The sequence below is a fragment of the Mytilus californianus genome, unplaced genomic scaffold (genome assembly GCF_021869535.1).
Source record: "Mytilus californianus isolate M0D057914Y unplaced genomic scaffold, xbMytCali1.0.p SCAF_4, whole genome shotgun sequence".
NCBI lineage: Eukaryota > Metazoa > Mollusca > Bivalvia > Mytilida > Mytilidae > Mytilus > Mytilus californianus.
This window is the reverse complement of record NW_026262690.1, coordinates 33,627,136-33,640,317: the sequence shown is the minus strand read 5'-3', so window position 1 is coordinate 33,640,317 and position 13,182 is coordinate 33,627,136. Positions and strand designations below refer to the sequence as shown.

General features: G+C 33.7%; 1 protein-coding gene and 1 long non-coding RNA gene across 2 annotated transcripts; one reads left to right on the top strand and one right to left on the bottom strand.

Annotated features, from left to right (window-relative positions):
• Positions 1-958: 958 nt before the first annotated feature.
• Positions 959-4,062, top strand: LOC127737963 (uncharacterized). The gene is made up of 2 exons (XR_007999896.1): positions 959-2,076; positions 2,333-4,062. It is a non-coding gene; the product is annotated as an uncharacterized LOC127737963 (long non-coding RNA).
• On the bottom strand, positions 3,587-11,978 carry LOC127737954 (nuclear cap-binding protein subunit 2-like). Its single transcript, XM_052248926.1, has 4 exons — positions 11,848-11,978; positions 9,679-9,860; positions 7,841-7,979; positions 3,587-5,792 (listed from the first exon to the last, which is right to left on the bottom strand). Exons 1-4 carry the CDS (start codon positions 11,929-11,931, stop codon positions 5,700-5,702), a joined length of 498 nt encoding a protein of 165 aa, XP_052104886.1. The 5' UTR covers positions 11,932-11,978; the 3' UTR covers positions 3,587-5,699.
• Between the last annotated feature and the right edge of the window lie 1,204 nt (positions 11,979-13,182).

Here is a 13,182-nt window from a genome sequence, read left to right as displayed (position 1 = left end):
GTGAAAGTACATATGTATATTACAATAATATTTAGTATGGTTTTAATTTACTGATAACAAAATCAATATCTATACCAATAAAAACAATATTCAAAGATTAAATGTTCCTTTCGGAAAGTTTCAGAGTAATGACCCTGTAAGTCAGTTGTTATTTTGGACTTATGTGCCATATTTGTTCCTCTCTTTTGAATTGTTTCATTTTTTGTCTTGAAGGGGCCTTAGAGAGATTACTACACGATACGGGTTTACTCATTGTTGACAGCTTATTTGTATAATAAGGGTTGGAAGAGCCTTAATCCTTCAGCATCAGCTACATTTGTACCCTCTTTTCAACACTGTAAGTGTTAAATGATGTCCATATTTTTATCACCATTTGTCACATTGTATTTTAGAGTTAGTTAGCGTCAAACAGTAAAAAATGTTTATTGGCATTATATAAACCGTTAATCATCATTTGGGATACCCCTATCATATCCGCAGTTACATGGTCATCTGACAGTAATTCACAACCCCTCTCCTCATTCAGAAGAAAAATTGAAAACAACAACAAACAACACTAAAAGCATTTAAGCACCACAAATGCTCTTATATTATAATTCCCTGAGTGAATCCCATCCACCTTAAAAAAAAAAAGAGGCTCCAAGGAGCCTGAATCCCTCCCCTGGATTTAATTTGCCCAAATAGCAGAAGTAGGCTTTTCATCAGAACCAAAGCAATAACATATGGTAAGCAACGTCGAAAGAACATTAATGATTTTTGTATGTTTTTTTTATTTTGATTCATCTGCAGACATAACATAGTGTTTAAAAGTAAACATTGACCTGAACTTTATGGCATTTTCGATTTTTTGAAAGTTTCATAGAAGATCTTTGAAACAGTTTATGATAAACGAGGACAGACTCCAAGTAATAGCATTATAATTATCATCTTAATTTGTGTGTATCATATCAAAACCATTTAACAGACGAAAACTTCATAACATAAGGTATCTTTATACAAGGTATGAAGCATCTAGGTCTTGTTCCTTCTGAAGTATAAAGCTTTATACAAATAGTTTAAGCTGTCTCCACCGGATTGTAATACCTTTGTATCGCATTCTCAACTTTCGTCCCAGGTGAGACAAAAATCAAAATTATGAATGTGAGTGAATAATCCTGCCAATTTGGATTCATTTGGTTCAGTAAATTTAGAGCAAATGACCAAATGCATCATCGCTGATGTGGAAAATCTGTGATAACAGCCATTATGAATTTCAGGTTCCCACCATAGCAGCCATATTGAAAACTAGAGTGCACATGCTGAATGTCTAGCCTGTTTTACTTATCATTGAATCTTAGGGAGCTACCATTTGATATTTATGGGGGGGATGGTGGCTAGGATGAAAAATTTTGTCCAGCATTTTTTTTTAAGCTGTAATCTCTGTCCTGCCTTTTTATTTTTCACTCTATTCGGTCCTGCCTTTTTTTTTTTTTAGTTTATCCTGACTTTATTTACCTAGATTGTCATCCTGACTTTTTTTTTGCAAGTGTCTCATCCTGCCTTTTTTTTACTCAAAACTCCTGTCCTGCCTATTTTTTCAAATTTCATTCTAGCCCCCTCCCCCCCCCCCCCCCCCCATAAAAACCAAATGGTAGCTCCCTTATGTTGAGTCTGTAATATGAAGGTTTTACTACAAGTATCACATAATCTTACAAATTATGAAAATGAGGTCACGGTCAGATGAACCATGCCAGACAGACATGTTCACCTTACAATCATTCCATACACCAAATATAGTGGTCCTATCGCTAATAGTATCTGATTAACTGAAAAACAGATCAAACAACAAAATCTTAACATTGACCAATGAACCATGAAAATGAGGTCACGGTCATATGAACCCTGCCAGACAGACATGTATAACTTACAATTATTCCATACACCAGTTATAATTACAAAAACTTATCATTGACCAATGAACCATGAAAATAAGGTCAAGGTCATATGAACCCTGCCAGACAGACATGTATATTCCATACACCAGTTATAATTACGAAAACTTATCATTGACCAATGAACCATGAAAATAAGGTCAAGGTCATATGAACCCTGCCAGACAGACATGTATACCATACAATAGTTCCATACACTAAATATAATTGACCTATTGCTTATAATATTTGAGAAATAGACCTAACTACAAAAACTAAACATTGTCCAATGAACCATGAAAATGAGGTCACAGTCATATGAACCCTGCCAGACAGACATGTATAACTTACAATTATTCCATACACCACTTATAATTACGAAAACTTATCACTGACCAATGAACCATGAAAATAAGGTCAAGGTCATATGAACCCTGCCAGACAGACATGTATACCATACAATAGTTCCATACACCAAATATAATTGACCTATTGCTTATAATATTTGAGAAAAAGACCAAACTACAAAAACTGAACATTGTCCAATGAACCATAAAAATGAGGTAAAGGTCAGATGAAACCTGCCAGACAGTCATGTACACCTTACAAGCATTCCATACACCAAATTAAGTGGACCTATTGCTTACAGTATCTTGAGATATACCCAAACAACAAAAACTAAACATTGTCCAATGAACAATGAAATTGAGGTCAAGGTCAGATGAAACCTGCCAGTGGGACATGTACACCTTTTTTTCAAACAGTCCCTGAAACAATGAAATGAGATCAAGGACAAAAGACATATAAAAGACGAAAACTTCGTAACATAAGGTATTTTTATACAAGGTATGAAGCATCCAGGTCTTGTTCCTTCTGAAGTATAAAGCTTTACACAAATAGTTTAAGCTGTCTCCACCGGATTGTAATACCTATGCATCGCATTCTGCGACTTTCATCGCAGGCGAGACAAAAATCAAAATTATGAATGTGAGTCCTTAAGTGAATAATCCTGCCAATTTGGATTTGTTCGGTCCAGTAAATTTAGAGCAAATGATGATCGCTGATGTGGAAAATCTGTGATAACAGCCATTATGAATTTCAGGTTTGCACCAAAATCAAAGATTTTATGCAGGACCAAAACCCTAATATATATATGTATTACAAAATTTGAAATAGTTTTCAAAATATAACTAAAGGATGTTTTTACAATTCTGATTAAAGTCATATGAAACGAGTTTCTTGTAATAATAATGTTATCGAAATTATTGAACCAATGCCTGCATATATACTAGTCCTGTATGCATGTATTTTACATTTATTACGAATCTGTAGCACATTATAGACAAGTAAATTTTTATTCAGTGCTTGTTGATCGTGCTAACTAACTTTTAAAGTTTGTTGCCAAAGTTTACCAGATTGTGACATTGATAAACAATCAACACAGAGCATGTGAAAAATAAGTGATCTGATAGAGCAATAATAATTTTTTTTTGTATTTTCCATGTCTTCCCATTTGTTAATTAAACTTAAACTGTAAAAAAATTATATATACAAAAATTAATGATAACTCAAATGAACTGGTTGCCATGGAACCTTAGCCTGATAACCAAACACACCTGATAACCAAACACACCTGATAACCAAACACACCTGATAAATGAAATACATTTAGCTCATTTACAGTTAACTTGTACTTTTATTCATAAAATATAATTCAGACAAATTTATGTTCAAATAAGTATATATTATCTGATTTTCTACTTGTGAATATTGTCAAATATCAACATAAAGCTAAAATATGAGTTTTAATAGCAAGTTAGCACAGCATACAAAGCTAAAAATCTCCATATTTGTTCAAGTGGGAAATATTTGATTATATCATTATTAGAAATTCAGATAACAAATCTATTGTATTGTTATCTAGCACTATTCTTGCTCATTGTGATGTTTTTATGTTTGACATGCTAACCATGAGTGAATGAAGTAAATTTAAGTCAAAGGTTAATAATTTGGGGTGGATTTAATGTAACGAATCCCCTTTCGTGTGTTATTTTCTTTGTGGTCTTAAAGCTAATGGAAATCATGTTCCCCCTGTTCCTTTCAAAATTTTCTGTTGAAATTTGATTAAATTAGTCTTTGTCATGTCAAACCTTTTCAACATTATGCTACTTTAATGTTGCCACTTTCACATAGCTGAGCGTGGTGAAAAATGAATGAAAATACAATAAATTTTCTATACTTTTACATTGTTTAAAATATTTAACTCATTAACATCACATTCATTTCTTCAAATAACTTTGGGATTGGCAGAATTCTTCCCAGGTGTCACAAGTTGTATGATTATGTATGAAAAGTGAAGATAAAATGTATATATATACAGATGATAAGATGTTTAACATAAAATATTGTTCAATTTATTTTGAACATTATGATGTGATTTTAATCTTAAAAAAAGAAATTGTGGAATTTTTTTTAGAACATTTTGACAGAAATCATAATCTGGGGATTTTTTACATTAAATCTTACGAGTAAGTACTCTTAAGTCATGAACATTTCAGTATAACTTATGATCAATTCTTATTGTAAGTTTTTTTGTGAAATGAGTCACAGTTCTAATCTAGACATAGTTAGATAATGCTTATTTCAACAGAGAGATAAATACAAGTACAGACATCTTGATTCTAATTCAAACCTTTAATTTAAAAACAAAATAATACTCCCAACTAAAAATTAACAAATGGTTTAAAATGAAAAGAAGTAATAATATACAATTACTGTCTTTTGATGAGGTAAATATGTGGTTTTATAGACTTTTGAAAAACTGATATTCACTGATGCCATCGGCCAAAGTGATTATCACTGAGTTATTCAAAAGTCAATTAAACCACATATTTATCGAAACAAAAGACAATTGTTTTATTCCATATTCTGAGAAAGAGAAATGTATTTAATGACTATCATTTACTGAAACCAATTGTAAGTCAAACAATTTACCGTTATTACACAGTCAAAAGCATGTGATGTTTAGCACAGTGAATATGCTAAGCTGTTTTATTCAAAATCCAATACGTATAGAAAACCCTACTAATATAATACCAATGTGGGATACCACCTTTTACACACTTTTCACAAAGATTAAAAAAAATCCATTTGTACTTGGTTAAATATGGAATGCAGATTTAACCATTGCTGAATATTTTCAGTTAACAAAATTGTTTTTGATAATTATTCACTTTAAGTATGTTATATTTTTTTGGAATGCCTAACTGAATTGTGTAGTGGGCCTTATGTAGCTCAACCTTGAGTTAATGGAGAAGAGGGCTCTATGTCAATGAGACAGCAAACCAACAACACAAACAACCAAACATTTTGTAGGGAACAACAAATAGATTCCAACCATAATCAAAGGTCTACACAAAAATGTCCAATCTCTCAATCCTTCAAGGTTTAAAAAAAATGAACAAAGATCTCCCATCAACACCTAATCCTCTAAATAACAAAAAGCATTAGGAAATGATATAAGACAATTACTGAAGAGGTTCCTGATGATGTACTTTTAAACCATGTTTCAATGGTAAATCTAACATACATTTATTTATATACACCAATTTGTAACGTGTTGAGTGGAAATGACCTCTCTACATTCAACATGTTGACTGAAGACAACAGAGTCATTTCAATGCTGTTTCTAATGTTTGTCAACAAAAATAAGCAACAAGGCTTAAACTTAAGCTAGAATTTCTAGCTGTACATGTGTATGGCAATAACTAGAGAACTTAAATCTGCCATCTACACTGAATCCTTGGTTCTTATTTTTGTCTGTATTATCTGTCCATAACCACCCCGACCTTCATCAAAATCTGTCCTGTATTCATCTCGAACCTGAAGTGTAAAGTTACATACATACAACAGTCTGGAATTCATTTTCCTAACCTCTTTTGAATGGTACAACACCATACCTTCCATGCAACATGACTTACCAACACACTCTTTGCAGATATATATGTCTTTAAAATAAAAGCACTTCTTATCACATGAATTTGTGTCCAAAGTCAAATCCCCATATATTGAATGTAATTATTTCTGATCTATGAAGCACATATATTTTAGGGTTGGACTTTCAAACGGTCTAATGTGTAATGTAAAACCAGTCTATGTGGTTCAAATGACCAACAGTAAATTAAACAAAAGAGCTTCAAAGCTCTGTATTACAATCTTTAGATGTATAGAATATAAAAATATAAGGGAAAGAATAACTTCCACATAAAGATTCATTTAAAATATATATTTGCAGTCTTCATTATAAAAAAAAAAAAAAAAAAACTGTTAAAGAGATATGTCTCGCCTTTTTGTATTTTTGATAATGCAAATGTTGAAATCCAAATAGCAATACTTTAACATATAAGTTATGCAAATATTCAAAGTCAATGAACCATGACTGAAGGTACATGGCAAAACAATCTCCATGGAAATGAGATGTGCCAATGCTAATACAACTGCATACCAAATACCATAGACTTATCATAAGGCATTCCCTTTGAACAAACCTAAACACAAACATTGACTTGTAAAGTATGTAAAAGTTTCAAAGTCAATGAACCATGATGAGGGAGTTGGGCTATATAATTTCCATGGAAACGAGACTTTCAAATTCCAATGAATTTGCATACCAAATATCATTGACTTAACATTAGCGGTTCATCTTAAACTGATCTAATCACAAACTAATACATGTAAACTAAGCAAAAGTTTCAAAGTCAATAGACCATGACTGAGCGTGAGGGGGCAGGGCCAAATAATCTCCATGGAAATGAGATATGCTAATGCATACAATTGCATACCAATTAACATTGGCCTACTACTAATGGTTCCCCTTGAACTGACCTAATCACAAACTAATACATGTAAACTAAGCAAAAGTTTCAAAGTCAATAGACCATGACTGTGGGGGCGGGACCAAATATTCCCCATGGAAATGAGATATGCCAATGCTTATACAACTGCATACCAAATATCATTGACTTAACACTAGTGGTTCCCCTTGAACTGACCTAATCACAAACTAATACATGTAAACTAAGCAAAAGTTTTAAAGTCAATAGACTATGACAGAGGGGGCAGAGCCAAATAATCTCCATGGAAATGAGATATGCCAATGCTTATACAACTGCATACCAAATATCATTGACTTACCACTAGTGGTTCCCCATAAACTGACCTAATCACAAACTAATACATGTAAACTAAGCAAAAGTTTCAAAGTCAATAGACCATGACTGAGCGTGAGGGGGCAGGGCCAAATAATCTCTATTGAATTGAGATGTGCCAGTGCTAATACAACTGCATACCAAATATCATTGACTAATCACTAGGGGTTCACCTTAAACTAGACCTAATCACAAACTAATACATTGTTGACGCCGTTGCCACCGGAAACAGCATAACTATGTCTCGCTTTTTGACAAAAATGAAATCCAACCATTTTACCTAAATTATTGTTTAAATATGTACTATTTTAATTAGTTCTCAGAATTCATTTTTTCATAAAAAATACTCTAAAAATTCCCAGCAAATCACATCATAGAAAGATTCCCTTGAAGTTAATCTTTGCTTATACAGAGAACAAGCTTATTTTGCTATATAGTACAGCACCTTAGAGACAATCAGGTATGACTTTTCTGTACTGATAAAGTAAAATTGACAGTGAAGTTAAAGAAATTATCTATTCAGACTTTTTCTAGTTTGCAACTTATTTGATCAAGTGTATGATGGAAAAAATCTTTATACTGTCCCACATAAACAGTCTTTCAGTGCTAGACATATAGTTACTTAAAATCTACTGATCACACTCTACATTTTGTACAATGCATTATACATATGTATAAATATATAAATTAATAATTATTTATAACAATGTTTAATAAACAAACCTGTCCACCACTTTTACCACGTCCATACTGCCTGCCTTCTTTAAATCCTGCATCCCAATCTGTTCTCACAATTCTGTCATCTAATCGTGTTCCATTTATATATTTGATGGCATTCTCTGAATCTTCCCTGGTATAATATCTTATATGGTTAAGGAAACATATCATCAATACAAACCATAAGAAAAACTTTGTTGAAAACATTTATTTTACAATAACTTTAGACTGACAAACTTCACTATGGGCAGCTTCAAGAGACAAACTTCACTATGGAGCAGCTACAAGAGATAAACTTCACTATGGGCAGCAACAAAAGACAAACTTCACTATGGGTGCCTACAAGAGACAAACTTTACTATTGGAAGCTACAAGAGACAAACTTCTCTATGGGCCATCTACAAGAGACAAACTTCACTATGGGCCATCTACAAGAGACAAACTTCACTATGGGCCATCTACATAAGACAAACTTCACTATGGGCCATCTACAAGAGACAAACTTCACTATTGGAAGCTACAAGAGACAAACTTCACTATGGGCCATCTACAAGAGACAAACTTCACTATGGGCCATCTACAAGAGACAAACTTCACTATGGGCCATCTACAAGAGACAAACTTCACTATTGGAAGCTACAAGAGACAAACTTCACTATTGGCCATCTACAAGAGACAAACTTCACTATTGGAAGCTACAAGACACAAACTTAACTATGGGCCATCTACAAGAGACAAACTTCACCATGGGCCATATACAAGAGACAAACTTCACTATGGGCCATCTACAAGAGACAAACTTCACTATGGGCCATCTATAAGAGACAAACTTCTCTATGGGCAGCTACAAGAGACAAACTTCACTATGGGCCATCTATAAGAGACAAACTTCACTATGGGCAGCTACAAGAGACAAACTTCACTATGGGCCATCTACAAGAGACAAACTTCACTATGGGCAGCTACAAGAGACAAACTTCATTATGGGCCATCTACAAGAGACAAACTTCACAATGGGGCACCTACAAGAGACAAACTTCACTGTGGGCAGTTACAAGAGACAAACTTCAATATGGGGCAGCTACAAGATACAAACTTCACTATGGACAGATAAAAGAGACAAATATCTTTATGGGTAGACACAAGAGACAAACTTAACTATGGGGCAGCTACAAGAAACAAACATCACTATGGGCAACAACAAGAGACAAACTTCACTATGGCCAGCTACAAGAGACAAACTTCACTACGGGCAGTTACAAAAGACAAACTTCACTTTGGGCAGCTGCAAGAGACAAACTTCACTATGGCCAGCTACAAGAGACAAACTTCTCTATGGGCAGCTACAAGAAATTCCACAAACTGTTTTCATTTATTATCACGAGTTCCAAATTTTTAGCATAGAGAAAATTGTATCTGTGAAATCCTAAAAATTTGGTTCACATATAACCATGATAACCCCAAGAAATAGTAGATTAACCAAATGCTTACTGACCTTTATAGGTGAGCTGAAACTACTTAAGAACAGTCATATCTGCTAAGGGTGCTAAAAAGGAAACAGAAAACTGACATTTTTATGTAATTGTCTAAGTCAAAAGTAAGTCAACAGTTACAAAGATACATGTTTATCAAATAGATGTTATTACTAACTCTACATTACACAATTAAAACCAAAATATCAGCACAATATCCCTAAGAGGACTAAAAAAACTTATTTTCATAATTTATAAATAAAGCACATACATGGCATACAATATTGTACAGTTGTACTAGATATAAAATTTGAGTTCTGAGTCATGCATGAAATTTCCAATTTTTAAAATGATATAATTTGTAAAGGATACTCTACAAAACAAAATCCACATGGTGTCTTTCTGACTTTATCAAGCCCCATGATAATTCTTTTGATGTCTCCACATTTTGAGAAGAGTTCATGGATCTGTTCTTCCGTTGTATAAAAAGACAGGTTACCAACATATAATGTTGTGCTCAACAATAAGAGGCGTTCTTGGTCTGTTCTGTTTCCCTAAAATTCATGTGACAAACAAAATTTCATTAAATAAATTCATTTTACATGTTGTAAGTTTTCAACCTCAGTATGCATGTAATAACAAACAAAATATAGGTCAAAATATAATCTTGTTTAATCATGTTAATTATCAGTAAGCAGGAGTGAAGACTTATCTAGGTTGGGGACCAGAGGAAGATCCTCATAAATGGGTATCATATCCCCAAAACAAATATCAATTTTCAGTGAAAAAAAAAAAAAACTTTGGATTTCAAGATATTTGCTGTCCTTGCGAAAACATTCGGGTATAAATGACAACACATTGCCAAATGACTGAAATATCATCTACGTCTAGTTAAAAGTTAATTGCCGTGAAAAGTAGGATTTATGGAGGCCAATATCTTTGTATCAAGTTGTCATTTGAACTATGGTCTCAAAGGGAAAAATGTTGCCATTTATATGAATATTTGTACCATGATAGCCATAAGTATGATGAAATACATAATTTGATTTTTTATGTATGTAAATCGGTACCTGATTTTGGGTATAAATTGTGTACAGGATCCTTAGGATTTGTACTGATGGCAGATGCCATCCTAAAAAAATTTGGAGCATTATTTCATTGATTGTTTTCACTACACAATTGAATGAATGAACATTCCATAGTAAATGTGTATCTAATGTTTATAGTAACACTTTCGGCATTAGAAATTGTTTAAACCGAATTATAACCGTCTGTGATATAATATGTGAATAATATATTCTATGTTATATTGAACTATTATAAATGTTTATAATTTTGTTATTTCAAAGTTTATATTCTCTGGTAATAAACCATCTGAAATCTAGGAAGTCTCCTATTTTATTTATACTCAAAGAGACTCCTTTCACAAGAAGAATTTTGCTCTCCGATTACATTCGGCACCCAACAATAAACATGATAAAAACCCACAGTTAGAAAAACTAGATATCATTAAGATGGGAGCCATTTCTGTGGGCCCCGCTGTGAATAATGTGTGGTAAAAAATTTGTATCTTTATCATTGGACATGCATGGGGTTGTCAACTAAAACCAAAGTTTTTGACCTCGACCTTTGACCTAGGAAGTTGTACATACATTATGACACACCCTCTGGTGTTGGTTAATATACATTTCAAGTATAAACTTTGAAATCATAACGGTTCTCAAGATATAGAGCGGACATGATCTTTACCATAGGACATGGGGTTGTCAACTAAAACCAAATTTTTTGACCTTGACCTTTGACCTAGGAAGTTGTACATACATTATGAAACACCCTCTGGTGTTGGTTAATATACATGTCAAGTATAAACTTTGAAATCATAACGGTTCTCTAGATATAGAGCGGACACAATTTGTTAAGGACGGATGGATGGACGGACGGACGGACTGACAGATGGATGGACAGACTGATCACTATAGGGAGTCCGCCATTGGGCCGGGCCCTAAATATCTAACCAGGGAAGTGTTGAAGATATCATCATTATAGTATAATGACTCTTGAGGTGGGGGAAGTGTGACGGGATTGCTTCCCTTAGTATATGTTGTAGATACATGTACTTAGCCAGCAGTAAGCGGTTGAGCTAGGGAAGTATTCTTTAGCTCAGTCTGTTAAAGTGCTGCCTTATAACACAGAAGTCCCAGGTTCGAGTCCCGGAGTAAACAAAGTGATTTTGTAAGAAGAATCATGCTCTCCGGATACAGTCAGAATAGAAGTACTTTGCAGTGCATGATATTTGTTGGTGAATTGTGGAAGATCTGTTTTTCAATCACATTGACACAGGCACGTGTTTCTATCAGTGGAAAAGTTTACCATCCATCTTTTATGTATGGATAGTCGACTTTCTCATTGATAGAAACAAGAGCCTGAGCGCATTGTCCATGTTAAAGGATGTTTACAACAATGAACATGCATATGATGAAGACGAGAACAAGGACATGTTCAGTTAACCTGTGGAAATTTTTTTATTTCCTGAATTTCTACCTTAAAATGTTGGTCTCTGTAAGAACTTAGTCCAACTGCATGTGAATATTTTCTTTTTAAGGACGTTAAAACTGTCCCTGACATGTTGAACACCGGCGAATAGCGTAGTTTTCTTAACCGGAAGTAATATTTTCTTTGTAAATTTAAAGAAAATCCGGATTGAGTACAGTACTTACAGAAAGACTTGTTTGAAGCTACCAAAACGACACTGGTCAATATTTTCTGATCGCATCATTATAATGGATAAGCATTAATATACCCAGAGTATGATTTCATAAAATATAAAAAAAAAGGCATGTACAAATGTATATATAGGCTCATTTGAAATAACCTGACTACGGAAACTTAAAAATTGGATTTCTTTTGCTTTAGGTTAGGGGTCCAAACCCACATAGAGCTATACTAAACTAAGTATAACCTGAGACTACTATAACACATGTTTTACTATACACAGCCTTGGTATAAGTAATTTTGTAAGATTTTTATTTTATTTGCAAGGTTTGAATTATCTCCCCTTAATCTTGTCCAAAAAATTATATTTACAACCCCTTAAATTCTAAGTTTTGAAAGGTCAAAACATGCCTAAACAGAATTTTTCTGGTTTGCTAATTAATTTTTAGATTAATGTATAAAATTCAATTTTATATTCCCCTTCACTTTGCCAATGGCACTGTGCGGTTAAATAAACAAAAAGTTGTAGAAGTCAACGAGTCGATATCACTTCTAAGACTCCCGGCGTTCATTCCCATCACCAGCGCTTTATTTCCCCTCTTTTTATAGCAGATGAATATTTTGTCTGCAGGGTAATCTGCTATTTACAATGCAACGCAGAATTGACAATGCCTGTGACTAATTCCTCCGCTGAATCAACGCAGTTTCAGTGTCATGTGCCGGGTTAAAATACAATGACAACTGAACAAATTTCGGGGCTATTGATAAAGTAATTGACAGTAGGCTTGCTTTTTTGTTGGTGAGAGAGATTGACTCTGACTCTTTTAATAATTCATATCCATACCAACAATTCAAACGAGAAAACTAACGGCCGGATTTATGTACAAAATAATGAAAGAAAAACAAATTTGATACAGCAACAAACGATAACCATTACATTGAATTACATGCTCCTGACTTGGGACAGGCACATACCAAATGTGGCTGGGCTAAACTAATTTGAAGGCACCATCCTGCCCTAACCTGGGTACCCACTATATTAACCTGAATATATTGTTTACATCTCATCTCCAAACAATTTTTAATGGTGTGGTTTTTGTCGAGCCTGCTACTTTTGTCACAAACTCAAGACATAGCGATCTTTACATTCTGTCGTCGTCGGCG